At 50.1% G+C, this 25,427-nt stretch overlaps 1 protein-coding gene across 1 annotated transcript; it reads left to right on the top strand.

Annotated features, from left to right (window-relative positions):
• Positions 1-1,139: 1,139 nt before the first annotated feature.
• On the top strand, positions 1,140-25,369 carry ACAA1 (acetyl-CoA acyltransferase 1). Its single transcript, XM_027522234.1, has 12 exons — positions 1,140-1,413; positions 1,614-1,707; positions 2,684-2,741; positions 19,435-19,514; positions 19,816-19,858; positions 21,525-21,623; positions 22,436-22,516; positions 23,724-23,914; positions 24,045-24,224; positions 24,515-24,570; positions 24,679-24,824; positions 25,068-25,369. The coding sequence occupies exons 1-12, from the start codon at positions 1,243-1,245 to the stop codon at positions 25,141-25,143; spliced, it is 1,275 nt and encodes a 424-aa protein (XP_027378035.1). The 5' UTR covers positions 1,140-1,242; the 3' UTR covers positions 25,144-25,369.
• Positions 25,370-25,427: the final 58 nt, after the last annotated feature.

Raw genomic sequence — 25,427 nt, forward strand, 5'->3', positions numbered from 1 at the left:
GGTCCGTCTAGTCAAGGCTATGGTTTTTCCAGTGGTCATGTATGGATGTGAGAGTTGGACCGTGAAGAAAGCTGAGCGCCGAAGAATTGATGCATTTGAAGAGTGGTGTTGGAGAAGACTCTTGAGAGTCCCTTGGACTGCAAGGAGATCCAACCAGTCCATTCTAAAGGAGATCAGCCCTGGGTGTTCTTTGGAAGGAATGATGCTAAAGCTGAAACTCCAATACTTTGGCTACCTCATGTGAAGAGTTGACCCATTGGAAAAGCCTCTGATGCTGGGAGGGATTGGGGGCAGGAGGAAAAGGGGACGCCAGAGGATGAGATGGCTGGATGGCATCACCAACTCGATGGACGTGAGTTTGAGTGAACTCCAGGAGATGGTGATGGACAGGGAGGCCTGGCGTGCTGCGATTCATGGGGTCGCAAAGAGTCGGACACGACTGAGCAACTGAACTGAACTGAACTGGACTGATGTATGTATATGGCTCTTTCTCCAGATACGGAGTCCCGTCACATCTTTGTACAATCCGTTCTCCTGCCACCCCAGAATCCCAGATTCCCTCAGTCTTCTCGAAAGACTTCCCAGGAGAGCCCAAACACGTCAAGGTAGGCTCTGTGGCATCTCGGAATTATCTCGGTCTCCCAGCCTGGGGGAGACAGCAGAGAAGGTTAGGAAGGGAGAAGAGGAACGAGAGGCCCCGGCGCCTCTTTCCCGGCTAAGAAACTGTAGGCAGCGCTCCTGACAATTCGCCATCTGTTTGGTGGGCGGGCAGTGGGCAGGGTTGTAGGGAAAGGGACCCCCGGCAATGGTGAAATTTTCTTCAAGAAACCAAAGGTGCTCCTGCAAACCCGCCTGCGGTTTGGCAGTAGGTGGGGCTGCAAGTGGAAAGGATTCCTGTCTGCGTTTCTGCGTTAGGCTTCAGAAAAGTCCACCTCCCGGTTGGCAGGCGTAGGCTACTGTGGGCGGGGCTTTGAGTGAAAAGACCCTCTGAGATCTAACTTTGGGAAGCTCGGTTTGCGGATTGGAGCGGGACCTCAGGCAGGCTCGCCAACCAGAGGTTGGCTGAGGCGGGGAGATGGGCGGGACTTTTAGAGGGAAAGGCCAGTCAGACCAGTAGGTCTGTGGGTGGGACTTAGATATCCGTGGGTCAGAAGTAAGGTCCCGCGCCTGCGTGAGCCACGGTCTGTTGGTTGCTGCCCTCTCTTCCTGGCTGGTTGAGAGTTTACCCCGCCGAGCTGCGCAATGCGGAGGCTGCAGGTGGTGCTGGGTCACCTGAAGGGCCGGCCCGCTTCGGACCCGGAGCCGCAGGCCACCCCGTGTTGGAGCGGCGCGCGGCGGGCGTCCGCAGAGGATGTCGTGGTGGTGCACGGGCGGCGCACGGCCATTGGCCGGTCGGGCCGCGGCGGCTTCAAGGTGAGGCACCTGGGCTCGAGAGCCAGGTGTGAGATGGAGGCCCGGGGTGGGCTGGGGTCTGGCTCCTCCGTTCGTTTCCTTTCGGCGTCGGTGGTGGCTTTGCGCTCGAGCTGTGACCGCTCTGCCCCTTTGGGGGAGGGCGAGGCTTTGGTAGCTGGGGTCCCGACTCGGGATCCTAGCGGTCGCTCTTTCGGCTGTAGGACACCACCCCCGACGAGCTTCTCTCCGCCGTCATGACCGCGGTTCTCCAGGACGTCAAGCTGAGCCCGGCCCAGCTGGGAGATATCTGCGTGGGTGAGTGCACTACCCTGGCCCTGCGCTCGATCCTCGCCTTCCCATCCCGTCAAAGCGCTCCTCAAACACCTCCCTCCATTCAGGCGCTTTCCAGGCGTCTTCAGTGAGGGGAACGGCGACGGACTGCACGCAGATAAGTGTAATGGTCTCTTTAGGGCTACAGACTCCACCACCCCTCCCACCCCTGCTTCCAGGCACTTTTTGTGCCGGCTCCAAGCACATTCTTCATATTAAGTACGATAGGAAGTAGGAATCGCAAGGGACAAACATTTTCACGCCAGAGTTTTGGTGCCAGGGTTTGAGAACACCCTAAGGGACAGGAGACTGGGTTTCTCTACCCATCCTGATGTACTGTCTATGCCAGGGTAGAACAGAGAGAGCATCGAAAAACCATCAAAGTCCAGCTTTGCAGTTAATAATTGAGAAACTGCCTGGGGGATTTGCAGCAGAGCTTGGACTTGAATCTAGGGCCTCTTGACCTTTAGTATAATCTTTTCCCCCACCTCTGCTTCCCACCTTAGCCTGGAACCTAACATTATATGGTAAGAGTCTCATCACAGAGGTGCTACCCCTAGGTGGGGGATCACTGTTCAACCCCTGGAGTGTGAGTAGGTGGAGGACACTCAAGGAGGTGTGCATTTTCAGAAACACTTTCCTAACTGACAGGACTGCCTCCTCCGACTTCAAGCTTTGCACTACATTCTTCTTTCCGTGTTACCTTTAAAGGCAGGCGACCTGCCCAGAGTGTGCTGATTTGGAAAAGCAGGGTGCTTGGGCAGGGCACCGGGGGCCTCTCAGGGACTGGATCTAGTGTCTGACCAGCACACGCTGCTGTGTAGCTGGCTCACGCCGCTCCAGACCTTGACGTTCCAGTGGTTCTGAAGGAGGATTTGGAATGCCCCCGCTCTGGTCGTCACAGCCGTGCCTTAGTGCCCAGAGCACCACCTGGCACTGACTGGAGGTTTGCTGTCCACAGGAAACGTGCTTCAGCCTGGGGCCGGAGCGACCATGGCCCGAATTGCCCAGTTTCTGAGGTAAACTTTTCTGGTTCTTGCTCTGGGTTGACTATTCAGACTTGCTTGGGCTCCGGCCCCAGAGAACTCAGCCTGCTGGTGGGAGAAGATCAGGGTCTGGTGGACTCCAGACCCGAACACAGCCAGGGTGCTCAGCACCCTGTTTTTCTGGATGCCACCTTTCCCCCACTTTGAAAGGAGAGTGTGTTTACTAGTGCGGAGCCAGGACAAACAGCCTTTGGGCCTGGAGCAGAAAGTTCACTGTGGCCCAGTCTTTCTTAAGTTGAAGTCAACTTGTTGCTTTGGCTTTTGTAAGTGTGAACTTTGCCTGGATATTTACAGGTAAATATCCAGGTTGGCACACTGAAGAGAGCTTTTTAAATGCTAGTTGGGCAAGCTGGCGCCTCCAAAGCAGAGCTCATCCACAGAAACTTAGGAATGGGCCAGAACCCAGGGGTCGCCCAGAAGGTACCCTGGTGAATCGCCCTTTACCTCTTGTCCTAAGATAGGGGAGGAGCTTTAAATTATTTTCATGTGTAGATTTAAGAACCGCTTAGGTCTATAATCCCAGTTGCATGGATAAGCAACAATAGGAACATGAACTAGTGAAGGAACAGGAAAATGACAAAGGATGTGGAGACTAGGAGACATTCAGAGTGCTTAGCCTAGACTTCAAAAGATTCCTCGATCTGCCTCCAGATTTGCCTTCCAGTCTTATCTACCTGCCGCTGCTGCTTTAAGCCACCCTGTCTGCCATGCAGTACTGTCCCTGCCGCCCTTCTCCTCGCTAGTTAAACTCTGCCCAAACAGTGTCACCGTTTTCACCAGACTTCCCTGAGCACCCAAGGCTTAGCAAGAGGGCTTCTTTTCCAGTCGCTGGCTACGCGCTTCCTTTTGATGTGCTTTGCTGTCTTGCTCTGTTGCTGTAGATGTGGCTAGTTAATTCACTTTCTGTGTGTGGTTGGGCGTCCTCTCGGGCGCTGTATTATAAGCATGTCAGCATCCCTCACACTGAGTCAGTGTTTACTGATCACTGGGTGGATTGGGTGAAGGGGCAGTACCTAAGCAGTAGGGTGTTAGGGGACCTGGGAAGGGTAAACAGGCTACAGGTGCCTAGGACATTCTCTACCCAAGAAGGTCTCAGCAAAGCCTGGCCTGGCCTCTAGTCGAGAGGTTCCCAACTCTGGTCACATGCTAGAATCAGCAGGTTTCACCCCGAGGTTCTGAGTCCATGGGTCTCGGGATTTGCGCAGGACTTTGTACCCATTCCCAGCTCAGATTACATTGGCAGAGGTGGCTCCACCAGCTTCTAGGGCTGAAACCCGTGTGAAAGCCTGGGGGAACCCACCCGAAGGAGGGATGTTAGAATACCTAGTACATGTCAGGGTTCTTTGTCCAGCTGGGAACAGGCTTTCCATAGAGAATGGTGGGAGCATACAGGCTGAGAGTAGGGATGGTTTCTGGCCTCATATTTTAGACATTCTTTTTTTTTTAAATTGAAGCATAGTTGATTTACAATGTTGTACTTCTACTGTATAGCGAAATGATTCAGGTACACATATGTTTATATACATTCTTTTTAAAAAAATATCCTTCTCCGTTACGGTTCATCACGGGATAGTGACTGTAGTTCCCAGTGCTGCACAGGAGGACCTTGTTGTTTATCCACCTTTATGTAATCGTTTGGGTCTGTCAGCCCCGAACTCCCATGCCATCCTTGCCCTAATCACTGCCGCCACCACAAGTCTGTTCTCTGGGCGTCCATTTCTGTTTTGAAGATAAGCTCATTTGTGTCATATCTTAGATTCCACGTGGAAGCGATATCATGTATGTGGCCTTCTTTGTCTGACTGACTTCCCTCAGTGTGACAGTCTCTCTTCAGGTCCATCCGTGTTGCTGCATGTGGCGTTATTCCATTCTTTTTATGACTGAGTAATATTCCACTGTATACACCTATCGCATTTTCTTTATCCAGTCCTCTGCTGATGGACGTTTGCGTTGCTCCCATGTCTTGGCTCTTGTAAATGGTGCTGCAGTGAACACTGGGATGCATGTATCTTTTTGAATTATAGTTTTGAATGGATGTGGGCCCAGGAGTTGGATCGCCCAATCACACGGCAAGGCTAATTTTAGCTTTTTGAGTGCCCTCCATACTGTTTGCCCTGGTGGCTGCTCCAATTTACATTCCCACAAGCAATGTAGGAGGGTTCTGTTCTCTGCACGCCCTAGCCAGGATTTGTTATTTGTAGACTCTTAAATTTTAATTTTTTGTTTTATATTGGAGTACAGTTGATTTACAATGTTGTGCTCGTTTCAGGTGTACAGCAAAGTTATGCAGTTATACATATAAATATATTCATTCTTTTCCCATATAGGTTATTACAGATTATTGAGTCAAGTTCCCTGTGCTATATAGTAGGTCCTTGATGATGTATCTATTTTATATATAGTAGTGTGTATATGTTAATCCCAAACCCCTAATTTATCCCTCCCCCCACCTTTCCCCTTTGGTAGCCATAAAGTTGTTTTCCAAGTGTGTTTCTATTTTGTAAGTAGGTTCATTTGTATCATTTTTTAGGTCCCGCGTACAAGTGATGTCATGTATTTGTCCTTCTCTGTCTGACTTAGTGTGATCATCTCTAGGTCTGCCCATGCTGCTGCAAATGGGGTTATTTTTTCTTTTTCGTGGCTGAACAGTATTGCATCGTATATACGTACCACCTCTTCACTCACTCCTCTGATGATGGACATTTTGGCAGCCTCCGTGTCTTGGCTAAATGTAAACAGTGCTGCAGTCAAGGTTGGAGTACATGTATCTTTTTGAGTTATGGCTTTCTCCAAATATATGCCCAGGAGTGGGATTGCCAGATCATTGTTAGCTTTATAAAGACACCACTATACTGTTTTCCATGGTGGTTGCACCAGTTTACATTCCCATCAGCAGTGCAGGAGGGTTTGCTTTGCTCCATGCCCTCTCCAGCATTTACTGTGTAGACTTTTTGATGATGGCCATTGTGACCAGTGTGAAATGATGCCTCATTGTAGTTTTGATTTACATTACTCTATAATAAGTAGTGAGGTTGAGCTGCCTTTCATGTGCCTCTTGGCTATCTGTATGTCTTCTCTGGAGAAATATTTATTTAGATCTTTTGCCCATTTTTTGATTAGGTTTGTTTTTTTTTTTTTAATATTGAACTGCATGGAGCTGTTTTTGTATTTTGAAGATAAATTTCTTATTGGTCACTTTGCAAATATTTTCAGCCATTCTGTGGGTTGTCTTTCATTTTGTTTATGGTTTCCTTTGCTGTGCAAAAGCTTTTTAAGTTTAATTTGGTCTCTTTCTTTTTTTTTTTTTTTCTATTTTTACTACTCTGGGAAGTGAATCAAAGAAAGATATTGCTGCGATCTGTGTCAGAGAGTGTTCTGGCTATATTTTCCTCTAAGAGTTCTGTAGCATCTGGCCAATTAGGTCTTTATCCCATTTGTATTTATTTTTGTGTATGGTGTTAAAGGGAGTTCTAATTTCATTTTTTATTAATACATGGAGCTGTTCAGTTTTCCAAGAACCATGTGTTGAAGAGTGTCTTTTCTCCATTCTGTGTCCTTGCCTCCTTTGTCATAGATGAGGTGACCATAGGTGCGTGGGCTTATCTCTGGGTTTTCTATCCTGTGCCATTGATGTGTATTTCTGTTTTTGTGCCAGTACCAGAACTGTTTTGATTAATATAGTTTAGTAGTATAGTCTGAAGAATCCCCCAGCTCCATTTCTCTGTTTTTTAAAAACACCATTTGTAGCGGTGCTCCACTGCACGCTTGTGTGTGTGGCTGCACTGGGTCTTGGCTGTGGCCTGTGGGGTCTTCAGTTGCCGCACGTGACCTCTCAGTCACGGCAGGTGGAATCTAGTTCCCTGGCCAGGAATCGCACCGAGGACCCCTGCACTGGGCCCAGGTTCGTTTCTCTTCCTCAAGATTGCTTTGGCTATTCAGGATCTTTTGTATTTTCATACAAATCGTCATTTTTTTTTTCCTAATTTGTGAAAAATGCCATTGGTAATTTGACAGAGATTGCATTGAATATGTAGATTGCTTTGGGTAGTATAGTCATTTTGATAATATTGAGTTTTCTAATCCAAAAACATAGTATATCTCTCTTCTGTCTGTGCTATCTTTAATTTCTTTCATCAGCATCTCATAGTTTTGTAAGTACAGTATAGGTCTTTTGCCTTCTTTGGTAATTTTAATCCTAGGTATTTTATTCTTTTTGATGTGATGGTATATGGGATTATTTCCTTAATTTCTCTTTCTGATTTTTCATTGTTAGTGTATAGGAATGCAAGAGATTTCTGTGTATTAATTATGTATCCTGCATAATTACTGATTCATTGATGAGCTCTAGTAGTTTTCCGGTAGAGTATTCAGGATTTTCTGTGTATAGTATCAAGTCATCTGCAAACAGTGATAGTTTTACTTCTTCTTTTCCAACTTGGATTCTTTTATTTCTTTTTCTTCTGTGATTATGTGGCTAGAACTTCCAAAACTATGTTGAATAAAAGTGGCAAGAGTGAGCTACTTATTTTGTTCCTGATCTTAGAGAAAATTCATTCAGTTTTTCACTGTTGAGAATGATGTTAGCTGTGGGTTTGTCGTATATGGCCTTTATTATGTTGAAGTAGGTTCCCCCAAGCCTACTTTTTGGAGAGTTATTATCATAAATGGATGTTAAATTTTCTCAAAAGCTTTTTTTGGATCTATCAAGATGATCATAATGGTTTTTATTCTTTAGATTGTTAATGTGGTGTATCACATTGATTTGCATGTATTGAAGAATCCTTTGCATCCCTAGGATAAATTCCATTTGATCATGAATTATGATCCTTTTAATGTGTTGGTGGATTCGGTTTGCTAGTATTTTGTTGAGGATTTTTTTGTTGAGGATTTTGTGTTCATCAGTGATGTTAGCGTGTAATTTTCTTTCCTTTTTTCTTTAAATAGTCTCTCTCTCCAGTTTATTCTTTTTAAAAAAATTTATTTATTATTGGACTTACCTGCTGGTCCAGTGGTTAAGAATCTGCCACCAGTGTAGGGGACACAGGTTCAATCCCTGATTCGGGAGGATTCCATATGCTGCGGAGGAACTAAGCTGAATGCTGCAAGTGCTGAGCCCACGTGTCTAGAGCCAGTGCTCTGCAACAAGAGAAGCCATGGCAGTGAGAAGCCTGCGTGCTGCAGCCAGAAAAAGCCCCCGCGCAGCAACAGAGACCCAGCACAGCCAAAAATAAATTAATTAAGAAATTTAAAGATAAATAATTCATTTTTAAAGAATTTTAGTTTTGGCTGCGCTGTGCCTTCATTGCTGCGTGCAGGATTGTCCGTGGTTGTAGTGAGCAGGAGCTGCTCTTCATCACGGTGCGTGGGCTTCTCACTGTGGTGGCTTCAGTGGTTGTGACTTGGAGATTCCAGAGAGAGGGCTCAGTAGGTGTGGCCCACGGGCTTAGTTGCCCCACTGCATGCAGAATCTTCCCGAACCAGGGATTGAGCCCGTGTCCCCTGCATTGGCAGGTGGATTGATTTTTAACCACTGGACCACCAGGGAATTCCTGTAATTTTCTTTTTTTTTGTTGGTATTTGTCTGGTTTTAGTATCAGGGTGATGGTGGTCTCATAGAATAAACTTGGGAGTGTTCCTTCCTCTGTAGTTTTTTGTAAGAGTTTCAGAAGGATAGGTGCTAGCTCTTAATGTTTGATAGAATTCACCTGTGAAGAATTCACTTCTGTTTGTTGGAAGTTTTTAAATCACAGTTTCAATTTCAGTACTTGTAATTGGTCTGTTTGAATTTCTCATTTCTCCCTGGTTCAACTGGAAGGTAGTACCTTTCTAAGAATTTGTCCATTTCTTCTAGGTTGTCCATTTTATTGGTATATAATTGCTTGTAGTAGTCTCTTATGATCTTTTGTATTTCTTTGACATCAGTTGTAACTTTTTTCATTTCTCATTTTATTGATTTGAGCCCGCTCCCTTTTTTTCTGATGAGTCTAGCTAAAGATTTATCAATTTTGTCAATTTTGTTTATCTTTAAAGAACCAGCTGCTACTCTCATTGATCTTTCGTATTGTTTTCTTTGTCTCTATTTCTCCTCTGATGTTTATGATTTCTTTCCTTCTACTAAGTTTGTGTTTTATTTGCTTTTCTTTCTCTGGGTGCTTTAGGCATAAGGTTAGGTTGTTTATCGGGGATTTTTCTTGTTTTCTGAGATAATCACTGTAAAGTTTCCTCTTTTGAGTGCCTTTGCTGCACTGCATGGGTTTTGGATTGCTGTTTTGTCCTTTGTTTCTAGGTACTTTTTAAATTTGCTCCTTGATCTCCTTAGTTATCTGTTGGTTGTTTAGTAACATGTTGTTTAGCCTGCATGTGTTTGTGTTTTTCACAGTTTTTCCCTGTAATTGATTTCTAATATCATAGCCTTGTGGCTGGAAAAGATGCTTGATATGTTTTCAGTTTTCTTAAATTTACCAAGGCGTGATTCGTGGCCCCAGATGTGATCTGCCTTAGAGAAGGTTCCATGTGCACTGGAGAATAAAGTATATTCTGCTGTTTTTGGATGGAATGCTCTATAAATATCAATTAAGTCCATCTGGTTTAATATGTTTCCTTACTGATTTTCTATCGGGGTCGTCTGTCCCATTGGTGTAAGTGGGTGTTAAAGTCCCCTACTATTATTGTATTACTGTCGATTTCCCTTTTTTCCTTAAAATTAAACTTTTTATTTTGAGACAGTATATTTAGATAATCACATGCAGTTTTAAGAAAGAATACAGAGACCCTCGCGTACTTTTTCCCCAGTTTCACCCAGAGGGAACATCTTGAAAAACTATTGTACAATTTCCCAACCATGATATTGACATTGATACCATCAAATTACAGAACATTTCCACTACCACAAGGCCTGTCTTATAGCCACACCCACTTTCCTTCTCACTCCTCTGCTCCCTTATCCCTGGCAACCACTAATCTCTATTTCTGTAATTTTATTTCAAGAAAGGTATATAAAGGGAACCACACCGATTGTAACCTTTTGGAATTGGCTTTTTTCACTCAGAATAATTCTTTGTAGATTTCATTCAGATTGTTGTGTCAGCAGCCTATTCCTTTTCATTGCTGAGTAATATTCCATGGTACACAGGTAGGGCCCACCCTCCCCAGGGCTGCTGGACCGGGTACAGAGGTTAAGAGGGAACCTGGCCTCATCTTGAGGGCCTACTGTGAGCTAGTCTGTGTTCAGCACACAGCTGGAGCTTTTCAGAGGCGGTATTGATGCATTTCCTATCTCTGTGCCTCCTACAGCCCTTCTTGGAAGTAGAACATGTGAAATGCCATAGTTGTAGAATTTGGAGCAAAATGAATTTTGTGAACGCTCTTCTAATTGCAAACAGACATCTTTGACACAATCTGGGAAACTTGAACATGGACTAAATATTAGATTATTTAAGGGTTATTGTTATTTTTTGTTAGGTGTGACACTGGCATGCCAGTTATATAAAAACAATGTCGTTTGTTGGCTTGGCAGGTTGAACGGGTTACTAGTGAGAGGACACTGCATCTGGGATTTGCTTTAAGCACTCCAGCCTTGGGAAAGATGTGGGAGGGGGAGAAAGGAAGCACTGTTAACCAGTGTTGACAATAGAGGAAGCTGGGTGATTCGTATGTGGGAGTTCATTATAGTATTCTCTCTACCTCTGCGTGCGTCAGGACATTTCGTAAAAAAAGGCCTTTGAGTGTGCAGGGTTACTGAACCCACATTCCACAACTGGAGAAAGGTGATCTTGTCTTATCGCAGTGTCTGGTCTGTGGCTCCCATTGGTTTGTTTGAAGCCATTATTTAGCAGTCGTATGCCAGGAGACTCCTGGCTGGAACCAGTGTTGTGGAATCTCTAGCAGTGAATTGTATCAGCCTTGGTCATCCAGTCCCAGTGCTCTCTGATTTGCACGTAGGATTCTGTTCTTGCGGTGTCACCAATCTCTGCGGAAGAACTGTTTGCGGCTTCATGTAAGAATTATTGCCCAATCTGGGGTCAGTCCTGATTCCATCCCACATTCACTGGCTGTGTGACTTGCAGCAAGTCCCTTTGCCTCTCTGGGCCTCAGCTGCGTGGCTGTAAAATGGAGAACCTGGCTGTGATGTCCTGAGGGTCGAGAGTGGAAGGGCACCCTCCATATCCTGTCTGGCCTTGGGGTGGGCCATATGGGGAGGAGGGTGAGGGTGGAAGTGCTTTGGCCGACTTGACCTACCGTAGCAGTTTCTGTTTCCTGAAAGCCTGCAGATGAGGCTCAGAGAGGTTAAGTGACTTGGCCAGGGCTTCACAGTAGTGGCACTGATGGAGGTGAGGTTCGAACCTGAGACTCTCTGGTACGGTGCCTATACCACGGTGCCTCTCACAAGCGGGTCAAGAGGACCCTCAGGAATCATAGGGAGGATTTGTCCTCCGGTGAGAGGTGGTAAGCTCTGTGCCAGTGTGCAGTCTGGTGATGGACTGTCCACAGGGTCGGGTCCGGCTGAGGCTGCCCAGCCCCTGGCAGGCCCCTCCCACCTCCCACAGCGGCCGTGACCGAGGTGAGCATGTTTTCATGCTCAGTTTTCACTTTTATGGCTGTTAGCATTTGCTTTAAACATTGACGTCTTCCTGTGTTGAGTGCATACATATTTACATTGTCGTTATGTCTTCTTGGATTGATCCCTCGATTATTATATACTGTCTTTCCTTGTCTCTTGTAACAGTCTTCTCTTAAAAATCTAGTTTATCTGATATGAGTATTGCTACTCCAGCTTTCTTTTGATTTCCATTTGCATGGAATATCTTTTTCCACTCCCTCACTTTCAGGCTGTATGTGTCCCTAGGTCTGAAATGGGTCTCTTATAGATAGCATGTATGTGGGTCTCGTTTTTGTATCCATTCAGCCAGTCTGTGTCTTTTGGTTGGAGCATTTGAATCATTTACATTTGAGGTGATTATCCATATGTGTGTTCCTATTGCCGTTTTCTTTTTTAAATATTTTTTATTTATTTTTGGCTATATTAGGTCTTTGTCTTGGCACATGGCATCTTCATTGTCACACGAGGGCTTCTCTCTGGTTGTGGTGCATGGGCTCAGTTGCCCTGTGGGATCCTAGTTCCCTGATCAGGGATCACACCCCATCCCCTGCATTGGAAGGTGAATTCTCAAGCCCTGGACCACCAGGGAAGTTCCACGCCCCCGACCTTACTGCCGTTTTTGTAATTGTTTTGGATTTGTTTTTGTTGGTCTTCCTTTCTTCTGTTCTCTTCTCTGGTGGGTGGATGACTATCTTTGGTGTTGTGTTTGCGTTGCTTTTTCTGTGTGTGAATCTGTTGTAGTTTTGGTTTGCAGTTCCCATGAGGCTTCGATACAGCAGTGATCTGTATATGTACAAGGTTAAGTTGCTGGTTCTTAATTTCAAATGTAGTTCCTATTTCCTTCAGTTGTACTCTCTTCTTCTCGTGATTGCTGATTTTTTTAAAACTTATTTATTCGGCAGTGTCGGTCCCTGTTGTGGCAGTGGGATTTTTTGTCGTGGTGCTCAGGCTCCATAGCTGGGGTGCGTGGGCCTAGTCACGCCATGGCATGTGGACCACAGATCGAACTCACATCCCCTGCACTGCAAGGCGGACCTCCAGCCACTGGACCGTCATGGGTGCTGGTTTTGCCGTCCTATTTGTGTGTGGATGATTTCCTGTTTCTTTGTTTGCTTTTATTGGAGAGCTTTCCCATTTTTTTATTTTCTTGTTAGGGAATTAGCTGGTTTTGTGGTGCTGACTTCTCTTAGCTTTTGCTTGTCTGTAAGGCTTTTGATTTCTCCGTTGGATCTGAATGAAAACCTTGCTGGGTGTTCTTGGTTGTGGGTTTTTCCTTTTCATCACTTTAAATATATTGCTGTCTTCTGATCTGCATTGTTGCTGCTGATAACCTTACGGGGATTCCTTGTATGTTATTTGTTGCTCTTTTATTTTTTGCTGTGTTGGGTGCTGAGTCTTCCTTGATGCGTGTGGGCTTTCTCTGTCCTCAGCAAGTGGGGCTGCTCTCCAGTTGCACGCGCAGGCGTCTCTCGCTGTGGAGCACGGCTCAGGCTCCGGGCTTCAGTAGTTGTGGCACACAGCTCTAGTTGCTCCGCAGCATGTGAGATCTTCCCAGACCAGGGATGGGAACCCGTGTCCCCTGCATTGGCAGGCGGACTCCCAATCACTGGCCCCCCAGGAAGCCCAGGCAGCCTGTCTTCTGATGGCTGGGTGGGGCTGTGTTCCTGCAGAGTTGGTTGCTGGGCCTGAGGCTTTCCAGCAGTGGAGCCTGCAGGTTGTTGGCTGGGCCCTGGTCTTGGTGCCAAAATGGGGGCCTCCAGGAGAGCTCACACCAATCATATTCCCTGGAGGTTCCACTGTCGTTGTGCTTGTCCTGAACCTCAGCCAGTGAGCTGCAGCCACCCTTTGCCTCCCCAGGAGACCCTCTAAGATCACTAGGTGGGCCTCGCCCAGGTTCCTGTAAAGGTGCTGCTTTAAGCTGGGCCCAGTGCACATGAAACTGGCTGTGTGCCCTCAGAGAGGGGGTCTCTGTTCCCCCAGCCCTGTGGAGCTCCTGCCCTCAAGCCCTGCTGGCCTTCAAGGCTGGGGGTTCTTCCTTCTAAGGCCAGCCCCACAGACTGTCTTGGAGGGCTCTTTTTATGTGGGAACATCCTGTGTAGTCTGCGTGTGTTTAATATTTGTTGGTGCGAGAACTCTCTTTATAGTATGTCTGCCACCTCTTTCCTCAGTGTGTGCTGGTGCTGTCCCCTCTGACAGGGGGTGTGACTGATGCAGTGAGCAGAGCCTGTGCTGGGTATTGATCAGGGCCTCCTCTCTGCTCTGTGGTTGCACCGGCCTGTCAGGGCGCGGTCTGCTCCCCAGGTGTTGGAGTAGAGGCCCTCAGATCCCTTCCTTAACTGTGTGTGTGATATGCGGTATGAGGCAGCGGGGTTGGAGCACCCCCCTCAGAGAGAAACCACTGGGTATCCCGTTCCGGAGCTGTTCACCGTGGGTGTGCTCTGCTGTCACCTTTCACCCGTGCGCGAGCTCTCAGATGACGCCATTGGCACGTCTCTCAGGCCCATCGTAAGTGTGGGAATGCCACAGTTGGCCCTGGTGTCTCTCCAGTGTTGTTTTCACCAGGCCACCAGCATCCATCCACTGAAGTCAGGGCCCAGGTTGCAGTAATTATGGATCTGGACTGCCTGGGGGTGCTATGGAGCAGCTCAGACTCTGCCCTGGCCCCACCTCAGCGTGTGCATGTCCACAAAGTTCTCAGCTGCAAAAGCTAGACCTGTCTGGGCTGCAGGAGATGTTCTGCAGGCACTGAGTTCACAAAGCCCATTGTTGTTCAGTCTCTCAGTCGTGTCCAGCTCTGCGACCCCATGGACTGCACCACACCAGGCTTTCCTGTCCTCCGCTATCTCCCGGAGTTTGCTCAAACTCATGTCCATTGACTTGGTGATGCCATCTCATCCTCTGTCATCCCCTTCTCCTCCTGCCTTCAATCTTTCCCAGCATCACGGTCTTTTCCAATGAGTCTGCTCTTCCCATCAGGTGGCCAAAGTATTGGAGCTTCATCTTCAGCATCAGTCCTTCTAATGAATATTCAGGGTTGATTTCCTGTAGGATTGACTGGTTTAATCTCCTTGTTGTCCAAGAGACTCTCTCAAGAGTCATCTCCAGTACCACAGTTTACAAGCATCAATTCTTTGGTCCCCAGCCTTCTTTATAGTCCAGTTCTCACATCTGTACATGACTACTGGGAAAACTATAGCTTTGATTATACGGATCTTTGTCAACAGAGTGATGTCTCTGCTTTTTAATATGTTGTCTAGGCTTTGCTTCCAAGGAACAACAGGTGTCTTAATTTCACGGCTGCCGTCACTGTCTGTAGTGATATCGGAGCCCAAGAAAATAAAGTCTGTCACTGTTTCCATTTTTTCCCCTATTTGCCATGAAGTGATGGGTTTGAATGCCATGATCTTATTTTTTTAAATGTTGAGTTTTAGGCCAGCTTTTTCACTGTCCTCTTTCACCTTCATCACGAGGCTCTTTAGTTCCTCTTTGCTTTCTGCAATAAGGGTGGTGTCGTCTGTGTATCTGAAGTTATTGATATTTCTCCCGGCAGTCTTGATTCCAGCTTGAGCTTCGTCTAGCCTGGCATTTCACATGATGTATTCTGCATATAAGTTAAATAATCCCATCGTGGAGTGTAAATCTGCTGTTCATGCCGCTGGGAGGAGAGATTGCAGCTCTTCTTCCTTAGTTGCACAGCCTCTGAGGCTCAGCTGCGGTTTCAGCCCCACCTCTGCATGTGGGTCACCCTCTGGTCCCTGCTCCCAAGTCTGCCCCAGAGCACGTGAGCCCACTCCGGCAGGGAGGGGCCTGAGAGCCTGTCCTGGCTGGAGCCCTTCCAGGTGTCTAGGAAGGTAGGGTCGCCACTTGGGAGAAAGGCTCAATGGTGGCCCCACCCTTTGCACATCACTCAGCAGTGGGGCTTCGCTTGTATAGTGATCCCGGCTTCCTCCGTGAGCGTTCTCAGTTGCAGAGCTCCTCACTCCCACCACCTCAGGCTGTCTCATGGCAGCCAACGGCAGTCCTCTCCCTAGGTCTGCTTTCCACACCCAGCCCGTGTGCACCAGTGGACACGTGTCTCAGGCTGGGGCGCAGAGGGCTGGGTCAGACCATCTGTGCAGGTCTCTCCGTCCTGCCTGCCGGTTGCTGTGTTCTCCTCCGAGTTTCCGAAGATCCCCTTCTGCCCAGCTGATCTCCCTGCCATTGAGGGGGCTTCCCCACATGCAGGAACCTTCTCTTCTTCAGCTTCACCCTCAGGGGTGTAGGTTCCATCCCACTTCCTCTTCCTTTTCCCTTCTTTCTTTTTTCCTACCTGGGTATGTGGTGGATCTATCTTGCCTCTCATCCACGTGTCTTTTTGAATTCGAGTTTTGTCTGGATGTGCACCAAGGAGCGGGATTCTTGGATCAGATGGCAACTCTATTTTTAGCTTTTTGAGGCACGTCCATACTGTTTTCCATAGTAGCTACACCAGCTTACATTCCCACCAACATTGTAGGAGGGTTCCTTTTCTGTCCACCCTCTGTGGTATTTATTTGTAGACTTTTAAACGATGGCCATTCTGACTGGTGTGAAGTGATACCTCGTTATACTTCTGACTTGCATTTCTCTAATAATTAGCGATGCGGAGCCTCTTTTCCTGGGCCTGTTAGGCCTCTGTCATACTGTAGACATTTCTTTTGCACTGGTTCTCTGTCCTGGCCACAGGCGTATTCTCTGTTCTTTAGGGCAGCAGTCTCCAATCCTTTCGGCACCAGGGATCAGTTTTGTGGAGGCCAGTTTTTCCACGAACTGGTGTATGGGGGGATGGTTTCAGGATCATTCAAGCACATTAAATTTACAGTACACACTATTTCTATTATCATTACACTGTGATGTATAATGAGACCATTATACAACTCACCATAATGCAGAGTCAATGGGAGCCCTGAGCGTGTTTTCTTACAGCTAGACAGTCCCATCTGGGGGTGGTGTGAAAAGCGTGTGTTGCTTCTGTCCGGTCTACTCCATAATCTCATGTAGGTTGCTGTCACTGCAGAAAACCCTGCCTCATAAAGATTAGATATTGGAAATGGAAGCAGGTTTTTCAGTGCTTTTGTGGAAATCTCAGGATATTCTGCCTTGATTTGAATCCAGAAAGTGTGGAGATTTGAAATTGTCTGACACATGACTTTTAAGGCCACCATCATTTTCAGTCTAAAGCAGTTGATCCTCTTCTAGCACAGCCAAAGTCAATTTCCCTGGCTTATTCACAAATGGGTTGTGGATCCATTCCTTCCCAGTTCGGGGGTCTTTTGTGGTTGGGAAGTAATGCTCAGACTCTCTTGAAAGCTGAGATAGGTGATCCTGCAACAGCTGGGAGAAGGAAGGTGCTGGCTCAGTCTGTTTCAAAATTTCTGCTAATGGTTGAAAAATCCCAATGTTCACCCATTGCCCACGTAACTCCAGTTTGGCTGTGAATGCAGCCACTTTATCTGCCAACTTGAACACAGTTGTCATTCTACCCTAAAATGACAGATTGAATTCGTTGAGTAGGTTAAGTATGTCACTCAAAGTAGGCAAGTTTTGTGATCCACTCTGCGTCACTGAAATGTGGTGACTTTTCCTAAAAGAAATCTCTGGAGCGGCTCTTGTAACTCTGGCCAGGGATCTTGTGTGTAAGACGCGTGTGCTCCGAGTCCATCTCCTCAGAGAGTTCTGTGCACAGACATGAGTTGTGGCAAGCGCTTTAATGTGGCTGATAACTGTAATCCCGTCTCAGAACACTGCTAAGTTCAGGTGACTTTTTCACATAGCCAGCATTTCCCTATGGAGGATGTGGTGTGTAGACTCACATTCAGAAGCTACCTCTTTGACTTGAGTAGTGAAACCAGAAAGCCATCCAGTCATGGCAGCTGCTCCATTCATGCATGACACAAAAAGACCAGTTCAGTTTTCCTGGTATGTAATCAAAGATTTGAATCGTTCTGCAACTGTAGTGTGGTTGGCAACGAAAGGGCACATAACATATCCGCATACACATCCTCCTAAAAAACAGATTGCACAGACAAGCTCTGTTGCCTTGTGGTCAAAGTCGATAGACTCACCAACCTGGTCTGTGTACCTCGGGGAGTCATTTATCCTCTTTAACAACTGTGTTGGGCTCTCCTGGTGGCTCAGATGGTACAGAATCCACCTGCAATGTGGGAGACCTGGGTTTGATCCCTGGGTTGGGAAGAGTCCCCTGCAGGAGGGCATGGCAACCCACTCTAGTATTCTTGCCTGGAGAATCCCATGGATAGAGGAGCCTGGCGGGCTGCAGTCCGTGGGTTTGCAAAGAGGCAGACACGACTGAGCGACTAAGCACGGCACACAGCACAACATCTGCTGCTATTAATCTTCTCATCAGTTTGTCTAGTTATGGTGCTGTCTGAAAGAGGAACACGTGCCACCATTTAAACTGCAGCCTCTCCTCTAAAAGTTCACAACAGATGTCAGGCAGGATCAACTCTACCAGTAGAGCAGGGCTTCTTAACTTTAGCTGTAAACTTAGCCACTATGAATAATGCTCTCAGTATAGGTCCGTTTGATGAAGTGAGTGGTAGCCTTCAGCAATTGCTTCTGTTCTTCATGTTTTGAGTTTTTTCTTTGTAAAAATGCCAAAGGCTTGCCTGTCTGTCTGTAATGTTGGTTGTGCTGGATCTTTGTTGTTGCACCCAGGCTTTCGCAAGTTGTGGGGAATGGGGTCTACTCTGTCGTGGAACAGGGGCTCCGGGCACATGGGCTTCAGTAGTTGTGGCGCATGGGCTTCACTGCTCTGAGGCATGTGGAATATTGCTGGACCAGGGATCAAACCTGTGTGCCCTGCATTGTCAGGCGGATTCCTACCCACTGTACCACCAGGGGAGTCCCAAGGGCTTGGCTTTTAATGCAGGGTGCTTGGTCTCCATGTGGAAAAGCAGTTTTGAAGGTTTTTTAGCTTTGTTGGATGGCTGGTCACCACAGTTACAAAGCATGCTTGGAAACTGTGAGTCACTTGTTGTAATGAACCCATAATTTAATTAGGGCTCTTGGTATTTTCTTTTAAATGCAGCTTTCGTTTTTGTCGGCAGTCTTAAGCATCTTCTGCTCTCTCATCATTGGGTCTTCTCACCTTTTAAGAAGCTCTCCAGCGACGTTTGCTTTCTACTCATTTTGGCTAGGGTTAGCTTGTGGGCTTATGAAAACTGAGACAGGTGCATAGTGTGGGAAAGAGGCCCAGACGGAAGTGGTCAATAAAATAATGGGCGAGCCACAGGTGGACTGAAGTGTCAGATTCTGACTTAAAGCCTGCCACCAGATATGGCTTAACTGTCGCTTGCCACTCACTAATAGGGCTCTGATATGAATCTGCAGCTGATTTGTTATGGTCCGTGTGTGGTCAGACCTCTCTGCTAATGACAGATGTGTATTTGCAGCCACTCCCCACCCTAACCTCACTGACTCGCTCCACCTCAGATTGTCAGCCATTAGATTCTTAGAAGGCGCGCATAGCCTAGATCCCTTGAATGCTCATGCACAGAAGGGTTTGAGCTCCTATGAGAATCTAAGGCTGCGGCTGATCTGGCAGGAGGCGGAGCTCAGGCAGTAGTGCAGGCGATGGGCATGGCCACCAGCTGCCACCCGCCTCCTGCGGTGCCCAATTCCTAACAGGCCAAGGACCGGTACTCACCCATGGTCTGAGGGCTGGAGACCCTGGCTCTAGAAGAAAGAGGGTTGTCCAGTTTCTCTTTTGAACCTTCAAAGCCAAGACAAGACCCAGCCAGCCTTCTCTTGCCTTTGGGCCGAGCTTGGCCTTGGCTGAGGAGAATCCCTGGATGGAAGGGCATGTGCTTGTGGGGCCTGGGGCGCAAGTGCCTGCAGAGATGGGTTTGCCCAGTGTGAATCGCCTGGAGTGCGGGCAGGGCTGCCTGTTTGTTCCCCTGGTCTTTCTGTCCGGCCTCCCCCCAACTCCCCTACAAAGGGGCAGTCAGGCTGGCCAGGAGCCCGGGCCTGCTTTCCCTGAGCGCTGGGCAGAGAGAGGGGGGCTGACTTTCTTGCTTCCTGTTTCAGTGACATCCCGGAGACTGTGCCTTTGTCAGCTGTCAATAGGCAGTGTTCGTCGGGGCTCCAGGCGGTGGCCAGCATAGCTGGTAAGTTGTGACTGGGTAGGCACCCGTGGCTACGACCTGGCCTTAGTCCTGGCTCCATGGGTTTGGGTCAGCAGAGTCCTTGCCTGCAGGGCAAGTAGTAATTTCTGAGAGGACTGTACCCACAGAAAGCATGGAAGAGAGCCCCCCACTGCAGCCCCCAAGCCTTTTCTGAGCATTCCTGGCTCTCCATCTCGGAGGCTGGGGCTGAGTCCCTCTTAGAGACCAGGTGGGGAAGAGGCTCCCCCGTTCCCAAGACAGATGGACTCTGGGGAAAGATGTTTATAAAATGCTTTTGTTGCAGGTGGCATCAGAAATGGGTCTTATGACATTGGCATGGCTTGTGGGTAAGAATTTCTTTCTGCTGGAGCTTATAAACTAACTTGCAACAATGAAACTAATGTTCTCTCCTGAATTCTCAGAGGCTATGAGTTCATGCTTCTCCCTCCAGCCCTTTCAGGCAGCTGGCTGCCAGTTGGTTCCTACAAATTCTGCTTAGAATCAGCCCCAGCTCTGGCTGTTTGGGAACTGCTCACACCTCTCAACACCAGGGGAAACTGGCTTTGAAGAGCTTTCTTTTCTTGGAAATCTGTCAGGCTGGAGATGTGGGCAAGCATTTTGAGAAGACACAGTACTGGGTTCCCATCTGTGGCAACCCTTGTTGATTCATGATGGTTGCTGAGAATGGAAAAAGCAGTTTTGGTTCCCAAAAGCCCAGGACAGCTGCCTGCTCTAGAACTAGTTTGTTCATTTAACAGGCTGTCTGCCCCCTCGCCCTGTCCAAGGTGGAAACTTCCACTGCCTCCTGGGCTCTGAGGGACACGGTCAGATCTGTGGTGCTTTGGTCCCTGTCAGCTGTGACTCCTTCAGCTGCAGCCCACGGAGCCCCACGTGTACTGGGCGGCACTCCAGGGAGGGGAGGCTGGGGTGGCATCTGGTGCTGGAAGCACAGGCCCCTTCAGGGCTTCGGCAGGCTTGAGGGGCCGGCAGCCCCAGGATACTGACCCGCTCCCTCTGCCTCTCAGTTCCTCTCCAGAGCATTTCTTCATCGGAGCCCTGCTGGGCCATCTTGGAGCTGTGCCAGTTGGCACTGGCTGTACTGCCCGTGTCAGCAAACCTAGAGGCCACATCTCAGGGACTTTGGTGGGGCAAAGGCCACTGACCAGGCTGTCCCCGGGCTTCTCGCTCTCCCACTGGACGATGGATGGGGGTGTGTGTGGACTGAGGAGAAGGTTGGAGCCTTCATGGGTTTGACGGGGAGTTTGAGTCCCCAAGCACGTGAAAGACCAAATTACAGTGTTTGAGGGTTTGGGCCAGGACAGTCCCCCGTGTCACAGGTTGACTGGTCCTCAGACTTTGCTCATGACGAGTGGCTCAGGATATTGTAAGTGGCAATGGGCTCTGGAGCCCGACTACCTAAATTTGGTCCCCACTGACAAGTTAACTCAGCTTCTCTGGGCCTGGCATTGCTCACAGCGCTCTTAATACTTGGGAGGATTTTTCAAATAGTGCTGGGCGCATGAAAACCATGCAAAGTTATATGTTACCACCCTTTGAAGCCTTATATTCTGCCACCTCCTGGAAGCCCTTTGTGACCACACTAACTTGAGATCTCAGCCTTCCCCTCGGCTCCTGGCACCTCCTCGTCCACACAAGTCAGCTTGCTCTTTGACATGCGGCTTTTAGAATATTGGTCTCTTCTCTCTTCTGGATCTGTGGCCCCTGAGGTCAGGGCCTGGGCTCGTTAGACGTGTTTTCCCCACTGTGGCCAACGCTAGGCCGCTTTCCTTGGGAACTGCCACTGGCTGACGGAGCAATTGTCTTAGGGAAGTGAGGAGGCCCTGCCCAGGCACGTGGACTGTGCGGTGGTCTGGGGGTCGGGGTGGAGGCGGGGCTCAGCAGCCCTGCACCCCCAGCTCTGCCTGGCTGGCCCGGGGCTCCCTGGCTATTTCCCAGTGCTTGCCGGCACCCAGCTGTCTGTGGGGAGCCTGCTAATCACCTCCTCCTCCTCAGGGTGGAGTCCATGTCCCTAGCTGACAGAGGGAACCCTGGAAATATTACTTCACGCCTGGTGGAGAAGGAGAAGGCTAGAGACTGCCTGATTCCTATGGGGTGAGTACCTGCCTCAGCTCCCTGCCTGGCCTGGAGCAGGGCTTCAGGAGCTTGGATCCCCTTGTGGCCCCCCAGCCTCTGGCCTGGCTTGCTCTGAAGGGCCTCTGGGGATGGGATTTCCTGAAGCCCCCAGTGCATCTGTGCCCCTGGGTTTCCAAGCATGGCCCAGACTATCACCCCCACTCTAAGGTCCTCAGTCACACAAGGCCTGATGGCAGCTGCACCTCAAAACCTTGGCCTCAAGTTGAGGAATCGGGAGGCATTTGCACACCAGCCATGCCGGTGAGGGCATTGGGCCCTGACAGGGTGGCGTCAGAGGCGCCATAGTTGCAGAGCCGCTGAGCACTGCAGCCAGTGCCACCCCGCGGCCGTGGGCAGGGAGTCCTGGCTCCACAGGACGTGTGAGGGGATGCGCGGCTGCCTCCACAGCTGGGGACCATCTCTGAGGGAAGCCTCTCTGAGGGAAGCCTGGAAAGCCAGAAGCCTGGGCCAGAGGCCCTGCTGTGGCGCTGGCCTGTGGGGGGAGGCTGCAGCTCCGGGGAGCAGAAAGCTGGCTGTGGCCTCCCATGGGGACCTGGGAGTCCTCGTCTCCTCACAGGAAAGCAGTTTCCCTTGAGGTGCAGGAGAAGCTGGCCAGGCCAGTTGGCGCCACACCCAGGCCCTCCTGTGTGCTGGTCTCTGGTATACACGCTTAAAGTCCCAACTACGGTGACTCCTGCCTGTGCGCCTGGTGGCACTGAGACACAGGTCACCCCGCCCCGTCTGCAGCCCCGGGCCCCACACAGACTCAGTGTTCCCCGTCTGTGTTCTAGGATAACCTCAGAGAATGTGGCTGAGCAGTTTGGCATTTCGCGGGAGAAGCAGGATACCTTTGCACTGGCTTCCCAGCAAAAGTGAGTGCTGTCTGGGGTGAGATGCTGAAAGGGCTGGAGAAAGAGCTTTTGAGGCTGTTCTAAGTGGGCTTCCCAGGTGGCGCTAGTGGTAAAGGACCTGCCTGCCAATGTAGGAGACATGAGACACCGGTTCGATCCCTGGGTCAGGAAGATCCCCTGGAGGAGAAAATGGCAACCTTCTCCAGTATTCCTGCTTAGAGAATTCTATGGACAGAGGAGCCCAGCAGGCTACAGTCCGTGCGCTTGCAGAGTCAGACACGACTGAAGCAACTTAGCACACAGGTGGTGTCAGATGGAGCCGCCCTAGGCTACTGCTGGGCAGCAAGTGGTTTCTAAGCCTCCCCCCCAGGCAGGGAGGTGGGCCAGGGATGGCGCCACAGCGCACTTAGCGCTACGTCCCATTATAGTCTTACTGAGTGTCTTTCCGCCTGTACGTGGCTGTAGAGGGAGTGGTCTCCAGCCAGGTGGGCCTCTCTGAGGCAGTGGTTCTTAGCCACTTGGGTTCAAACTCTCACTAGAGAGTCGGGTAAAAGCTGTGGCTTCTTCCCCTGGGAATGCCGCTGGGCCTTTGCATATGATTGCAACAATCACCCTAAAATGCCTTATGCTTTTACACTGTTTAAATTCTAAGGTTCCTCCAGTAGTTTAGTGTATGTCATTTTTATTATTTTTAAAATATTTATTTGGCTGTGCTGGCTTTCAGTTGTGGTGTGTGGGATGTACTGACCAGGGATCGAACCTGGGCCCCCTGCAGTGGGAGCACGGAGTTGTAGCAGCTGGACCACAGGGAAGTCCTATGTCATTATAAATATGTGGAAACAGGAAACAGATGGGATTGGGCTGGTGGGAGGGAACGGAAAGTCCACGGAAGCCAGCACGAATATTCCTGGGACTCCAGCCTCAGGTTGGGTTAATCCCTTTTGGGTGAAGGGCTCAGAGGGGAGCCCCCTGCTCAAACCTCCCCCTTGGAGGATCTGGTAAGGCTGATGGCCAGAAAGGCCTGTGACGCTTGGGCTCCCCCTCGTTGGGTAGTAGGGGGCCACACCAGGCCCTCTCCATGCTCCCCTAGGCAAGTGTGTTCCTGCACTTAGCAGCCTGAGCTTGCACATCTGTCCCAAAGGGCAGCGGGTGGGGGCGTCAGGGAGGGACCCCAGGAAGGAAAGTAACCCCATGTGAGCCTGAGCCTGGCTGTCCACGGTGCTGGCAGGGCAGCCAGAGCCCAGAGACAGGGCTGTTTCCAGGCCGAGATCGTGCCTGTCACCACCACGGTCCGTGACGACAAGGGCACAGAGCAAAGCATCACTGTGGCCCAGGATGAGGGCATCCGCCCCAACACCACCATGGAGGGCCTGGCCAAGCTGAAGCCCGCCTTTAAGGACGGGGGCTCTACCACGGCTGGTAAGACGGGGCTGCTCCACGCTGGGTGTTCTCCTCTGGGTGCTGGAGCCACCAGGCAGGGTGGATGGGGAAGGTGTGGACCACCTCAGCATGGCCCCCAGGCCCCCCTAACCCTGTGCTTTGCCTCCAGGAAACTCTAGCCAGGTGAGTGATGGGGCTGCTGCCATTCTGCTGGCCAGGAGGTCCAAGGCAGAAGAGTTGGGCCTTCCCATCCTTGGGGTCCTGAGGTCCTATGCAGTGGTCGGGGTTCCACCTGACATCATGGGCATTGGCCCCGCCTATGCCATCCCTGTGGCTTTGCAGAAAGCAGGTAAGACGGCTCTTTCACCCCCGAGATTGAGATCCAACTCCTGCTTCTCGTGCTGTTGCTGCCTGAGGCAGGCGGGGGACAGGAGCCTGGTGGTCCTGTGGGTGCTGCAGAGTGAAGGGGGGTGAAGACCAGCACCCCGACCCCCAGCCAGGTTCCACGCACCCATCTTGAAGAAAGGCAGACATAGCAGGCAGCCTACAGGCCATGGATGGGGCAGGGCCCCTGGGGAGACTGAGGATCCCACTAAGGGGGCCGCTGGGTCAGCTCAGGTCTTTCCCCCGGGCCTGCAGGGCTGACCGTGGATGACGTGGACATCTTTGAGATCAACGAGGCCTTTGCTAGTCAGGTGAGCCTTTGTTTTGCAGTGTGGCCTGGGGCCCCCAGTTGGAGCCAGGGGGCGAGGGGCAAAGGGGACCAGAGAGGGGTCCACAGCTGATGCTCCACCTCCCCCCAGGCTGTGTACTGTGTGGAGAAGCTGAAACTCCCCCTTGAGAAGGTGAACCCTCTGGGGGGTGCAGTGGCCTTGGGCCACCCGCTGGGCTGCACGGGGGCTCGACAGGTTATCACGCTGCTCAACGAGCTGAAGCGCCGCGGGAAGAGGTGAGGCTGGCCCCGTGGGGGCATCAGGGGGAGGTGTACGTACCCCCACATGCTCCAAGCTGAGGAGACGGGGGATCCTGGCCTGCAGTAGGCATCTGTCACCCTGTGTGCGCGCCTGGGGGGCAGGCTGGGGCCCACACGCCGAGGTCTGGCGTCCTCTGGGCCCTGGTGCACCCAGCTCAGCCTTCCCAGCGAGAGCTTGGTGGCCGAGCCTCCACCCCACCTGTGTGTCTCCTTCCCCAGGGCCTACGGGGTGGTGTCCATGTGCATCGGGACTGGCATGGGAGCCGCCGCCGTCTTTGAATACCCCGGAAACTGACGGTGGCCAGGGCAGAGGTGCAGCTCCCGCAGCAGTGCCACACCACAGGAGGGATAGCAAGTCAAGACACCCGAGCTGCTGTGAGCACACAAAACACGAACAGATGCCCCAGCACAGGGGCGGGTGCGGAGGCACACCCAGCCCACGAGGCCGCCGTGTGGTCCCTGGGGGCAGACGCTGTGGAGGGGGAGTGCCGCAGACACAGTAAACGCGCGGTCTTACCTCAGTGCCTGTGGTTCTTCCGCAGGGCCAGTTCTCACTAGGCTGGTCCTGCCTCTGCTCCA

Source organism: Bos indicus x Bos taurus, chromosome 22 (genome assembly GCF_003369695.1).
Source record: "Bos indicus x Bos taurus breed Angus x Brahman F1 hybrid chromosome 22, Bos_hybrid_MaternalHap_v2.0, whole genome shotgun sequence".
In the NCBI taxonomy this organism is placed as follows: domain Eukaryota; kingdom Metazoa; phylum Chordata; class Mammalia; order Artiodactyla; family Bovidae; genus Bos; species Bos indicus x Bos taurus.